The sequence below is a fragment of the Eimeria necatrix genome, genomic scaffold (assembly GCF_000499385.1).
Source record: "Eimeria necatrix Houghton genomic scaffold, Enh_scaff1026, whole genome shotgun sequence".
Lineage (NCBI taxonomy): Eukaryota > Apicomplexa > Conoidasida > Eucoccidiorida > Eimeriidae > Eimeria > Eimeria necatrix.
The window spans coordinates 1-12,616 of record NW_013651833.1 but is presented as its reverse complement, the minus strand read 5'-3'; the positions used below and the strand labels follow the sequence as shown (position 1 = coordinate 12,616).

Here is a 12,616-nt window from a genome sequence, read left to right as displayed (position 1 = left end):
AGCAGCAGCAGCAGCAGCAGCAGCAGCAGCAGCAGCAGCAGCAGCAGCAGCAGCAGCAGCAGCAGCAGCAGCAGCAGCAGCGTACGCGGCTGGCAAAGGCCTGCGATAAGCGCCCCAAAGAGGCGAGGGACATTTCGCGCAAGCCTCGGGGGGTCCATAGCAGCAGCAACACCAATTAGAGAAGCTGTTGCTCCATTTTGCTGCTGCTGCGCTGCTGCTGCTTGCTCCAGCAGCTGCGGCAGCACTGCGTGGGGCTGCTCCCGCAGCAGCAGCTCGAAGCCCTGCAGCTGCGCGGCCCTTCCTGCTGCAGCAGCAGCAGCAGCGTCTTCGTGGCTCAGCAGCGGCGGCCGCAGCAGCTGCTGCAGCAGCGGGGGAATCAGCTTCCCGGAGACCTCGGCGCCCATTGTCTCCAGGCAAACAGCAGCAGCAGCAGCAGCAGCCTGCTGCACTGCTGCGTCTTTGTCTTGCAGCGCCCGCCGCAGCAGCAGCAGCAAAGCCTCCACGTTAGCAGCAAGAGCAGCACGAGAGCCGCTGCGGAATATTTCCAGCAGCCCCTGACAAACTCCCCGGCGAGTCGACGGGTCCGGCGATCCCAGCGACTGCAGCAGCAGCAGCAGCAGCAGCAGCAGCAGCAGCAGAGGCTGGAAAGCGGGGCAGAACGCGCCGCAAGAGCGACAGCCCGAAGCAGCAACGCAGCGGCAGCAAGCAGCAGCAGCAGCAGCAGAACCAGCAGCAGCCCAAGAAACACCAGCAGCAGGAGAATCCGCAGCAGCAGCAGCAGCAGCAGCAGCAGCACAAGAAACACCAGCAGCAGGAGAATCCGCACCAGCAGCAGCAGCAGCAGCAGCAGCCCAAGAAACACCAGCAGCAGGAGAATCTGCAGCAGCAGCAGCACGAGCAGCAGCAGCAGCAGGAGCAGCAGCAGCAGCAGGAGCAGCAGCAGCAGGAGCAGCAGCAGCAGCAGCAGGAGCAGCACCTGTTCGAGGTAGGGGATGAGCTGCGGGAGGACCTGGTCTGCCATTTTGTGTGCGAGTGCGCCGATGCACCTGGCAGCAGCTTTTTGCTTCTGCTGCTGCCGCTGCAGCGCAGCAGGAGCAGCAAGATTGGCAATGAGTCTGCGGGTGAGGATGGGGAGGATTTCTTTGAGAGTTTTTGCAGAGTTTGCAACAACTCTTTTCCATGCTGCTGCTGCAGTTTGTCGAACAGCAGCACTTTCGTCGCAGCGAGCAGCAAAAAGCGAAGCAAGAATGAAGTTCCTGCGTTCGAGGGAAAGGATTTCGGTGTGGACTGCGTCTTCTGCTGCTGCTGCTGCTGCTGCTGCAGCAGCAGCGTCGTCGCTGCCGCGCAGCAGCCGCTGCAGCAGCAGCCCCAGCAGCTGCGTGCTGCTGCAGCGCAGCCGCCAGTCGCCCGCATGCAGCCCCTCCTCCAGCGGCTGCAGCAGCAGCGCAGTGTGAGCAGCAGCAAACAACTCCACGCAAACTTCAGCAGCACGAAGTGCAACATCTCTTGCTGCTTCCTCCTCAGCAGCAAGGCCCTGCAGCACAACTGGCAGCACTTGGGGAACGAAGTCTTGGAAGTCTTTTTGAAAAGCTCTTGGCAAGAAAACAAAAAGTCCCAGGAAGCCTTCGCGGGCCCCGGGGGGCCCCCCCGTGTCTGCTGCTTGCTGCAGCAGCTGCGGCAGCAGCTGCTGCAGCCGCGCGGGGCCCCACGCCAGCAGCAGCTCCGACAGCGCGTTGGCTGCGCCGCTGCGCGCCACGCTGCTGCTGCTGCTGCTGCTCAGCGTCTGCAGCAGCCACTGCAGCAGCTCCGCCAGCTCCTCCTCGCCCACGCCGCGGGCCACGGCCCCACAGGCTCTTGCTGCTGCAGCACGAACGGCTGGGATCGGATCCCCGAGGGCCTGCTGCAGCGGCGGCAGCAGCTGCGGCAGGTACGGCAGCAGCAGCTGCTGCTGCTGACACAGCAGCCCCAAGGAGCCGATGATTTCTGCTGCTTTCCGCTTGACTTCGCTGCTGCTGCGCTCGCTGATGGCCCGGACTAGAACTGGAATGCAAAGAGATAGTGCTGCTGCTGCTGCTGCTGCATCTGAGAAGCAGCAGCAATCCAGAGTCAGCAGCGAGTCGAGAGCTCTCTTGGAGTTTTCCAAAGAGGGGTCTTTGAGGGCCTGCAGCAGCTGCGGCACCGCCTGCTGCAGCTGCGGCGCCTCGACTGCAGCAGCAGCAACGGACTGCAGCGCAGCAGCAGCAGCAGCACGAACTTGCTGCGGCAGGCAGGCGTCGCTAGCCACGTCCGTCAGCAGCGGCACTGCCTTGTCCACGCAGATGGCTAGCTGCTTCGGGTTGCAGCTAGCCATGGCAGCTAGCAGCTGCAAGCTAGCCACCTTGGCTTTGCACTGCGGCTGCTGCAGCTGCTGCGTCAGCAGCAGCAGCACGCGGCGCAGCCCGTGCGCGCTTTGCTGCTGCATCAGCTGCCGCGCGGCCTGCTGCGCTGCAGCACGAACTGGTGCTGCTGCGTCCCCCAGGCACTGCAGCAGCTGCTGCAGCAGCAGCAAAGTGTACGGCTCGAACAGCCGGCCCAGACTCTCCCCCAGCGCCTCCACGCACAGCAGCGCCCCCTGCCGCCCCACACTTTCTTTTGCTGCTAAGGCCTGCTGCAGCTGCTGCAGCACTTCTTCTTTCTTCAAACTCAACAGCCCCAAACCCTTCACGCATGCAGCAACTCCCAGGGAGGCCCCCCTCCTCACTGGCAGGTCGGGGGCCCCCAAAGCTGCTGCTAGCAACCGCTGCAGCAGCTGCTGCGCGGCAGACCGCTCCTGCTGCTGCTGCTGCTGCTGCTGCTGCGGCTCCTGCTGCTGCTGCTGCTGCTGCTGCTGCGCAGGAGCAGCAGCAGCTAGCAGCTTCACCAGCGGGGTCAGCGGCCGCGACAGCAGCCGCTGCACTTCGGCGGAAGGAGCAGCAGCAGACAGCAGCGAAGCTTCCAGCCGCTGCACTATTGGCAGCAGCAAAGGATCATCTTTGCTCATCTTTTCCGCCAAAGACCCGCAAAACAAAGCATGAGCTGCCTGAGCTGCTGCTGCTGCGCGGTCCTCAGCCTCCTCGCTGCTGCTGCTGCTGCTGCTGCTGCTGCTGCTTTTGCCGCTGCTTCTGCCACCGCTGCTGCTGCTGCTGCTGCTGCTGCTGCTGCTGATGCTGCTGCTGCTGCTGCTGCTGCTGAACTTGCTGGCGCAGCTGTCGAGGTAGACGAAGATCTCCCGCCGCAGCGCGTCGCCCTCCGCGCTGCGGATTGCTGCAACACCAGCAGCAAGAAGTTCCTGCTGCAGCAGCGGGTCGGCCAGGGCCTCGGGACACACGAGGCTGTGCTGCAGCAGGAACTGCAGCAGCTGCAGCAAAGTGTCAGCAGTCTGCAGCAGCCCGCGCTCGGCGCAGCAGCGAAGCGCGCTAGCTGCGCCGTGCATCACCGCCAGCTCCGGGCCTGTCCGCAGCTGCTGCTGCTGCTGCTGCTGCTGCTGCTGCTGCTGCTGCTGCTGCGCGGGAGGCGCCTCTTCCTCTGCTGCAGCTGCCGCAGCAGCAGCACTTGCTGCTGCTGCGGACCTGCCCTTCCCCTTGCCCTTCACGGTCCCGCCAAAAATGTCCGCAGCGTCCAGCTCCTTCTTCTTGTACACCATCCCTTGCTGCTGCTGCTGCTGCTGCTGCTGCTGCTCCTGCTGCTGCTGCTGCTTGGGGGCTGCGAAGGGACCCTCCAACGCACGCCGACCCATAAACAAGTCCAGCAGCAGCAGCAGCGCTGCTGCTACTGCTGCTGCCCCGCCGGCCTCGTTCTCCACTTCAGCAGCAAACGCCTGCGCTGCCTGCAGCAGCAGCAGCAGCAGCAGCCAAAACCCAGCAGCAGCAACATGCAGCAGTGCGGCGGAAAGCAAAGAATGCAGCAGCAGCAGCAGCGAAGTTCGCAGCAGCAGCGAAGAACTCAACACAAGAATTGGCAGCCGCACCGGCATCAACTGCAGCACAGCCAGGCGAGGCAGCAGCAGCAGCAGCAGCAGCAGCAGCAGCAGCAGCAAATGGAGATACCATTTCTCTGAAAGTTTTGTCTGGGCAGGCGAGCAGCTGCGAGAGGACCTGGAGGTGCTGCTGCGCATCCCCCTTTAGCTGCTGCGGCAGCTGCTGCAGCAGCTGAGAAGCAAGTTTGGGAGTTTCAGGATCAGCTTTGTCTTGCTGCAGCACGAGAAGAGCAGCAGCAAAAAGAGGAGCAGCAGATCCGACGGAGTCCAGAGGAAAGTGCTGCAGCGCAGCAGCAACGGCCTTGCGAGTTGCTGCTGCTTCGCTCGTGGCCAGCAGCAGCAGCTGCGGCAGCTGCTGCTGCTGCAGCAGCTGCCCAGCAGCAAGACACAGCGCCTCCTGCCCTGCTGCTACCAGCCCCGGGTGCGCGCGCAGCACAGCAGCAAGACAAGCAGCAACAGCAGCAGGGTCGAGTTTGGCCCGCAGCCGCAGCTGCTGCTGCAGCAGCAGCAGCGCCTGCTTGCATGCAGGTGCTGCTGCTGCATCTGCGCGCAGCAGCACAGCAGACACCAGCGGCAGCACCAGCTGGCTGCCAGCTAAGGAGAGGGCCCCGCCGCAGCGCCCCGTGGACAGCACTGCAGCAGCAGCAGCAGCAACTTCCCGCTGCTGCTGCACCAGCAGCAAAGCGTCAGCAAGAGCAGCACGCCTTGGCAGCACAGCAGCAGCAACTGCTGCTTTCACCAGCTGCCGCAGACACTGCAGCGCGCTGCTGCAGGTGATGGGGCAGCGCAGCATCAGCTCCAGAGTAGGCAGCAGCAGCACCTCGCCTCCTGCTGCTGCTGCTGCTGCTGCTGCTGGTGCTGCTGCTGCTGCTGCTGCTGCTGCTGGTGCTGCTGCTGCTGCTGGTGCTGCTGCTGCTGCTGGTGCTGCTGCTGCTGCTGCTGCTGCTGCGGGTGTTGGTGCTGCTGGAGCCAGCAGCAAGTCTGCACATTCGCTGCCCGCGCCGCTCACGAGATACCCCAGCTGCAGCAAAACTCTGCTGCAGCGGCGCTGCAGCCGCAGCAGCTGCTGCCGCTTCTGCTGCTGCTGCTTCAGCCCCTCCTGCTGCAGCTGCTCTCGGGTGAGGCTCTTCTGTCCTTTTGCTGCTGCTCCCGCTGCTGCCTTTCCGTGTCCGCCTGCTGCCCCGCGGCCAGCAGCAGCGCCTTTGCTGCTGCTGCTGCTGCTGCTGCTGCTGGGCCGCGCTGCAGCAGCAGGAGCAGCAGCAGCAGAACTTGTTGCTGCAGGCACGTAAACTCCGTCAATTACAAAAAGAGTGTCATTGGGGGCGAAAAACATAGCAGCAATATCAGGAGTGCATGCAGCAACTTCTGCTGCTGGCAGCTGCTGCACTAGACTGCAGCAGCAGCTCGTGCTGCTGCTGCTGAGCCCTGCGAGGGCCTCGCGCCAGTTGCTGCTGGTGCAGCGGCCCCGGGCCTTCGGCGCCTCCAGGCTTAGCTGCTGCAGCTCCTGCTGCTGCTGCTGCTGCTCCTGCAGGAAGCAGCTAGCAGCAGCAGCAACTCCGTCGCAGGCGCGGCCTATGCCGCTGCAGTCGCTGCAGTCCGTGTCCGCTTCTCCAGAAGCAGAGAGCGGCAGCAGCTGCAGCAGCTGCTGCCAGTCTACCACCCCGCTGCTGCTGCTGCTGCTGCTGCTGCTGCTGCAGCAAGTGCGCCTCGACAGCAGCAGCAGCACCGAACGACACAGGGGAACTGAGCTGCGTCCTTCTTCTCTTGCTGCTGGGTGAGCAGCACACAGCAGCAGCAGCGCATTCAGCCCAGGTCTTGCTGGGTGCAGCTCCTTGCTGCTGCTGCTGCTGCTGCTGCTGCGCTGCACAGCAGGAACAAGCAGCCGCACGAGCTGCTGCAGCAAAGACTGCAGCATGCTGCTCTTTATCCCTGCTGCAAACTCATACCTTCCCGCTGTAGCTGCTGCTGCTGCTGGGGACACAGGTGCTTTAACTTTATTGCTGTTGTTGCTGCTGCTGCTGCTGCTGCTGCTGCTGCTATTTGCTGCATGTGCTGCAGAGACCTCGCAAAGCAGCTGAAAGAAAGCCAGCGCAAGTTGAGCAGCAACAGCGTCATTTGTTGCTGCTGCTCGCTGCAGCAGCAGCAAGCTGGAGGTGTAGCTTTCTTCTACTTGCTTCCCTCCGTGCTGCCCTATTGCTGCTGCAGTGCCTTCTGCTGCTGCTGCTGCTGCTGGCGAGACGTGGAACTGCTGCAGGTGGCAGAGCACGCGCAGCAAGCCCATGTAGAAGGGCGGCTGCAGCGCGTTTTGCTGCTGCTGCGTCTTCTGCTGCAGCTGCTGCTGCTGCTGCTGCGTTGCAGCAGCAGCAACTGCACTTGCAATATCCCAAGCAGCAGCACACAAACCCTCGCTGCTGCTGCTGCAGCAAGATGTGGCAGTTAGCTGCCGCCCCCCCAGCGGCTGCTGCAGCCGCATCAGCAGCTGTCCGTACACCCGCAGCTGCAGCAGCAGCTCGTCGCGCGACTGCTGCAGCAGAGGAAGCAGCAGCAGCGCAGCAGCAGCAGCTGCACAGCAGCAGGGCCCGCTGCCTGCGTTAGGGTTTAGGGTTTAGGGTTTAGCGTTTAGGGTTTGGGCCTGGACTTGCCTTGTGGGTCGGAAGCGAGAAGCACGAATTTGCTTCTGCCCAGAGAGCTGCTGCTGCAGCAAGCGAGGGGCTCTGTGCACTGTCCAGCTGCTGCTTTGCTGCTGCTGCTGCTGCTGCTGCTGCTGCTGCTGCTCCCTGCGGCAGCTGCTCAATAAGCAGCCACAAAGACCAGGCCCTGAGAGATGCAGCACGCAGTGCTGCTCGTGTGCTGCATGCGCTGAGGAGCGGCAGCAGCTGCTGCAGCAGCTGCTGCAGCACCTGCTGCGTCTCTGCTGCTGCAGGCCCTTCTGCTGCAGCTGCTGCTGACACAATTCTCTCCAGAGCTTCCTCTGCAGCAGCAAGCAGCAGCTGCTGCTGCTCTCCAGAGACAGTCCCCTTTTTGTTGGCAGCAGCACAGAAGCCGCCTAGCTGCTTCAGCCCCTGCTGCAGCAGGTGCTGCAGCTGCTTCTGCTGCTCGGGCGCGCCGCTGCTGCTGCTGCTGCTGCTGCTGCGCCGCAGCAGCAGCGGCAGCACGCGACCCAATAAACTGCAGCACGCGGCCTTCACGTCGTCGTTCACATCTGCTGCCAGCAGCGCATGCACTTTGCTGCTGCTGCTGAGGTGCTGCTGCAGCTGCTGCAGCTCCTCAGCAGACACTGTTGGCTCTTGCAGAGCGGTGGGAGTGCATGCAGTTGCTGCCTGTGAAGCAGCAGCAGCAGCAGCAGCAGCAACAGCAGCAGCACTCCCCTAAGCAGCAGCAGCAGCAGAGAAGCCCTCAGCAGCAGCAGCAGCAAGAGGCAGCCAGCAGCAACGGCTGTGTCCCAAGAAGCCAGAGCTGCAGCAGCAGCAGCACCACCAAGAGCAGCGGGAGCAGCAACAGCAGCAGCAGCAGCAGCAGCAACAGCAGCAGCAGCAGATATACCTGCAGCAAAGCGATGGTATCCAGAGTCTTCAGCCCCGGAGTGCTGAGCTGCTGCAGCAGCTGCTGCTGCGCCGTGAAGGGTGCTGCTGCGCTGCGGCAGTTTGCTGCTGCTCTCTTAATAATGCTGACAGCAAGTGCAGCACGGCCCCGAGCTGACAAAGCAAGTGTTGCTGCTGACTTCAGAGTCGGCAGCAGCTCGTGCAGCAGCAGCAGCAGGCAGCTGCGCAGCAGCAACAGCAGCAGCACAGCAGCAGCAGCGCCTGCAAATGCCGCAACGGCCACGCAGCAGCAGCAGCAGCAGCAGCACCCGCAGCAGCAACAGCAGCAGCAACAGCAGCAGCAACAGCAGCAGCAACAGCAGCAGCAACAGCAGCAGCAACAACAGCAGCAGCAACAGCAGCAGCAACAGAAACAGCAGCAGCAGCAGCAGCAGCAGCGTACCCGCTCGTGTCTGCAGCGGAGTGGCGCAGCAGCAGCAGCAGCGGGGGCCCCGCAGCATCCAGCGAGCGGGCAAAGCCTTTTGCTGCTGCTGGGGCTATGAGGGCCTCCCAGTCTTGCTGCTGCAGCAGCAGCCCCAAAGGAGAGAAGCAGCAAAAGGCAGCAGCAGCGCAGCAGCGGCGGCCGTCCAGCAGCTGCAGCAAAACAGCAAACGCATGCACCCGCCGTGCAGCAGCAGCAGTCCTGCTGCTGCTCTGCTGCTGCTGCTGCTGCTGCTGTGGTGCTGCAGCTGTGGGGTCTGCTGCTGCAGCGCAGCCATTGGCGCCGCATCGCTCGCGCGTGCTTTTGCTGCTGCTGCTGCTGCTGTTGCTGCTGCTGCTGCTGCTGCTGCTGTTACCTGGAGGAACAAGTGCAGGAGCTTCTCTCGCAAGTCCAGAGCCTCCTTTTTTGCTGCAGCAGCAGCAGCAGCAGCAGCAGTCCCCCCTTTACCTTTGCTGCGCAGCAGAACTTTGCAGGCCCAGCAGCAAAGCAGCCAGCAGCAAAGGCTGCTGCTGCTGCTGCTGCTGCTGCTGCTGCTGCTGCTGCTGCTAATGGTGTTCTCTGCTACCTGTAGCGCATGCGCCCTCGCCTTAGGAGACACCAGCAGCAGCTGCTGCAGCACTTTGGCCCAGGGAAGCTTGAGGGCCTGGCGCTGCAGCAGCTGCTCGATTTGAATTTGCTGCTCTTCGTGCTGCTGCTGCTGCTGCTGCTGCTGCTGCTGCTGCTGCTGCTGCTGGTGCTCCTGCTTGTGCCGGCTCTGGCGGGCGACTGCAGCAGCAAACACGTCGGCAGCAACGCGCTCTATCTGCAGCAAGACACCCCCTATGCTTTTGCTGCAGCAGTCTGCAGCAGCAGCAGCAGCAAGAGCAGCAGGCGGCAGCAGCAGCAGCACGGAGAGGAAGCTGCTGCCCACAGCTGCTGCTGCTGCGCTGCGGCCGAGGCCCTTCATGGTGGCCTGCAGCGTAGAGCAAAACTGCTGCAGCAGCGGCAGCTGCTGCTGCTGGGGCGTGCTTCCTGCTGCTGCTGCTGCTGCTGCTGCTGCTGCTTCTTGGGCGAGAGCCCTTGCTGCTGCGGCTTGCAGGCGGGAGAAGCAGCAGCGCCAGCTGCTGCTGCTGCGCTTGCTGCTGCTGCATGCTGCAGGCGACAGCAGCACGGAGCTGCAGAGGCCCTTGAACTCCTCCTCAGACAGCAAGCTGCTGCTGCTGCTGCTGCTGCTGCTGCTTCTCTCCTTGATCTCATCTAGGATTTGCTGCAGCAGCAGCAGCTGCTGCTGCTGCTGCAGCACTTCCAGGTCACTGAGCTCCTCTAAAGCAGCTAAAAGGCCGGGGGGCCCCTCTAGAGGGGCCCCCAGGCCATCCTGTAGTACCTCTTCTGGCATATTGCGGCAGCAGCAGGTGTCCCGTGGCTAGGGTTTAGGGTTTAGGGTTTAGGGTTTAGGAGTTACGCGAGCAGCAGGCCCCGCTGCCCTCAGCACAGGCCCGGGCGTTTGCTGCTGCAGCAGCAGCAGCAACAGCTGCAGGGGTTGTCTAAATTTGCTGCTGCAGCAGCTGCTGCGCGGTGTCTGTACACCCCGAGAGGGGAAGGCACACCCGAGGCGCCTTTTTGGAAAAGAAATAAAACAAAAATAAAAGTTATGAACAGAAGAAGTGGAGTTTGGAAGGAGCCCCGAGGATTGAAGTGTATGTACACCTGAGCAGCAGCAGCAGCCGCATGCAGCTTCGCCTCTTCCCCTTCCTCCGGGGCTTTCCGTCCGCTTTTTGGACCATTAAAAAGGAAAATTAAAATTAAATTAAATTAATTTAAACATTTCAAAAAGGAAGAAGAGCTGGGGTGTATCTGCTGCAGTTCTTCGGGCGCATGCAGCAGCCGGCTGTCCATACACCCCGCGGGCCCCAACCCCGCAGCTCTCCCGCGCCTTCTTTGCGACTTTCTTTTCAAATTCATTTAAGTTTTATTTCAATTTAAAAGTTCAAATTCATTTAAATAAAGTTTTATTTCAATTTTAAAGTCCAGTGCAAACTTAAAGCCCCGAAAAAGGCTTTTCTTCCGCTGCTTAACACTCGCAGCTGCACACCCAAACCCCAAACCCTAAACCCTCACACTGCGCCAGCTCATGCCAAGGGCTAACCCTAAACCCTAAACCCTAAACCCTAAACCCTGGAGCCCAGCTGCTGCAGGGGCTGCGCGGAACCTCAACTAAGGGTCTACAGAAGAGGAAACAGCTACGCGAAAACGTCCACCCAAGTTGCTGCTGCTGCTGCTGCTGCTGCTGCTGCTGCTGCTGCTGCAGGCTGCAGCAGCAGCAGCAGCAGCAGCAGTAAGCACCTTTCATCTTGTAGTCTCTTTGCTGCTGCAGAACAGACATTTGGAAAATGCAAACCCTGCTTCACCAGCCTTTACTCCTAAACCCTAAACCCTAAACCCTAAACCCTAACGGCAGAAAGCCCATAGGGAGGCAACGAGGTCTCAGCGCGTAAACCCTAAACCCTCGCCGAGACCCCACTCGCGTCATCTCTTATCCCCCCATCTAGGGTTTAGGGTTTAGGGTTTAGGGTTTATTGGGCGCCGCCTTGCTGGCCGCGAACATCCCTGCAGCCACCCCACAGCAAAAGACAATCCAAAGACATTTACCCCTCTCTTGCTGCTGCTGCTGCTGCTGCTGCTGCTGCTGCTGCTGCTGCTGCTGGAGAAGGTAGGGAAGGCGTCAAGGGTTTAGGGTTTAGGGTTTAGGGTTTACGTGAGCTCCAGGCGGTCCCCAGCTGCAGGCCGCTGCAGCCGCTGCCCCGAGCAGCTGCTGCAGAAGCAGCGAGTTCTAGCAGCAAAAGAAGAGGAAGCAGTTAAGGAAAATGCGTCTCCCCGTGCTGCTGCTGCTGCTGCTGCTGCTGCTGCTGGGTTCGCGCTGCTGCTGCTGCTGCTGCTGCTGCTGCTGCTGCCTGCAGCTGCAGCAGCAGCAGCAGCAGCAGCAGCGCGTCGCTTCTCCGCGAGCTTCGATGCCACCATTAAAAAGGCCGCGTCCACGTTCGCGGAAGTCTGCACAAACCCCAAACCCTAAACCCTAAACCCTAAACCCTAATTTCCCAATGAGTAAATAAATTAATTTTAGCTTCAAATGATGGAATTAAAAAACGAAACAATTAATTAAAAAGGGCATGCAAATAAAGCCCCAAAAGCCGACCCAAAGCCCCAATTAGAAACCCTAAAATGGCGAATAAAAAACCCCAAAAAGCCGTTTAAAAACCCTCATAAAAAGGCTCCTATAAACCCTCAGAAAGCGATTCAAAAACCCTAAAAAAGCGATTAAAAAACCCCAAAACAGCGATTCAAAACCCCTAAAAGGGCGATTCAAAAACCCTAAAAAAGCGATTTAAAAACCCCAAACGGCAATTTAAAAACCCAGAACGGCGATTCAAAAACTCCAAAAGGGCGATTTAAAAACCCCAAAACAGAGATTCAAAAACCCTAAAAGGGCGATTCAAAAACCCTAAAAGGGCGATTCGAGAACCCCAAAACGGCGATTCAAAAACCCTAAAACAGCGATTCAAAAACCCCAGAACAGCGATTCAAAAACCCTAAAACAGCGATTCAAAAACCCTAAACAGCGATTCAAAAACCCTAAAACAGCGATTAAAAAACCCCGAAAAGGCGCTTCAAAAACCCTAAACGCGCGACTAGAGCCCGCCTGAAGCGGCGGTTAGAAAACCCCAGAACGGCGGTTAGAAAACCCTAAAAAAGGGTTTAGAAAGGGGTTTAAAAGCGAACCTTGGCGGAAGTGCATGCGCATGCAGCCCCAATTGAAGCAGCAAAAGCCCGAGTCTCTTCTTCCGAAACTTCCAGTTTTTCTTCCAAGTCCATTTTGTTGGCTATCACCATCAGAAAGGCCGAAGGGCCCAACGCGTGGTGCTCCTTTATCTAATAATAAATAAATAAATAAATAAATAAATAAATAAATAAATAAATAAATAAATAAATAAATAAATAAATAAATAAATAAATAGATAAATAAATAAATAAATAAATAAATAAATAAAATAAATAATAAATGAATAAATAAATAGTTAATTAATTAGTTAATTATGAATGGATAAATGTGTGTGGAAATGATGTAAATATATAAATGGATAAGTTAATAATTAATGAATTAGTAAATGAATAAATAAATATACAAATAAACAAATAAATAAATAAATAAATTAATATTTAAATAAATAAATAAATAAATAAATAATGAATTTTTTTTTGAGGTTGGAAGGCTGAAAAGAAAATGAGAAATTAAAAGAGATTAAAGGAATAAAAGAGATGCATTGGGAGAGCAGCAAAAGTAAAGAAACAAACAAAGGCAGCAGCAAGACAGAAGTGCAGCAGCAGGCACTTTTTTGCTGCTGCACCGCAGCAGCAGTTGAAGCAGCGCGACGCAGCCGCAGCAGCAGCCGGAGCAACAGCAGCAGCAGCACCACAAACAGCCACAACAGCAGCAGAACCACCACCACCATTATCATCAGCAGCAGCAGCACAAGCAGCAGCAGCACTGCAGCAGCAGCAGCACTGCAGCAGCAACAGCACTGCAGCAGCAGCAGCGCCACCACCAACAAAGCCATCACCAGG

At 58.9% G+C, this 12,616-nt stretch overlaps 3 protein-coding genes across 3 annotated transcripts; all 3 read right to left on the bottom strand.

Annotated features, from left to right (window-relative positions):
• Nucleotides 1-376: 376 nt before the first annotated feature.
• Nucleotides 377-4,787, bottom strand: ENH_00000930 (translational activator, putative; the record flags this gene model as incomplete). Its single annotated transcript, XM_013578151.1, has 2 exons — nt 377-3,844; nt 4,065-4,787. 2 exons carry the CDS (start codon nt 4,785-4,787, stop codon nt 377-379), a joined length of 4,191 nt encoding a protein of 1,396 aa, XP_013433605.1.
• A 1,819-nt stretch (nt 4,788-6,606) lies between these two features.
• On the bottom strand, nt 6,607-9,392 carry ENH_00000920 (hypothetical protein; the record flags this gene model as incomplete). The annotated part of the gene is given in 4 exon segments (XM_013578150.1): nt 6,607-7,314; nt 7,538-8,071; nt 8,076-8,094; nt 8,197-9,392. Coding segments are annotated over 4 exon segments (2,457 nt in total).
• Nucleotides 9,393-10,747: 1,355 nt separating this feature from the next.
• On the bottom strand, nt 10,748-11,014 carry ENH_00000910 (hypothetical protein, conserved; the record flags this gene model as incomplete). The annotated part of the gene is made up of 1 exon (XM_013578149.1): nt 10,748-11,014. The coding sequence occupies one exon, from the start codon at nt 11,012-11,014 to the stop codon at nt 10,748-10,750; it is 267 nt and encodes an 88-aa protein (XP_013433603.1).
• Nucleotides 11,015-12,616: the final 1,602 nt, after the last annotated feature.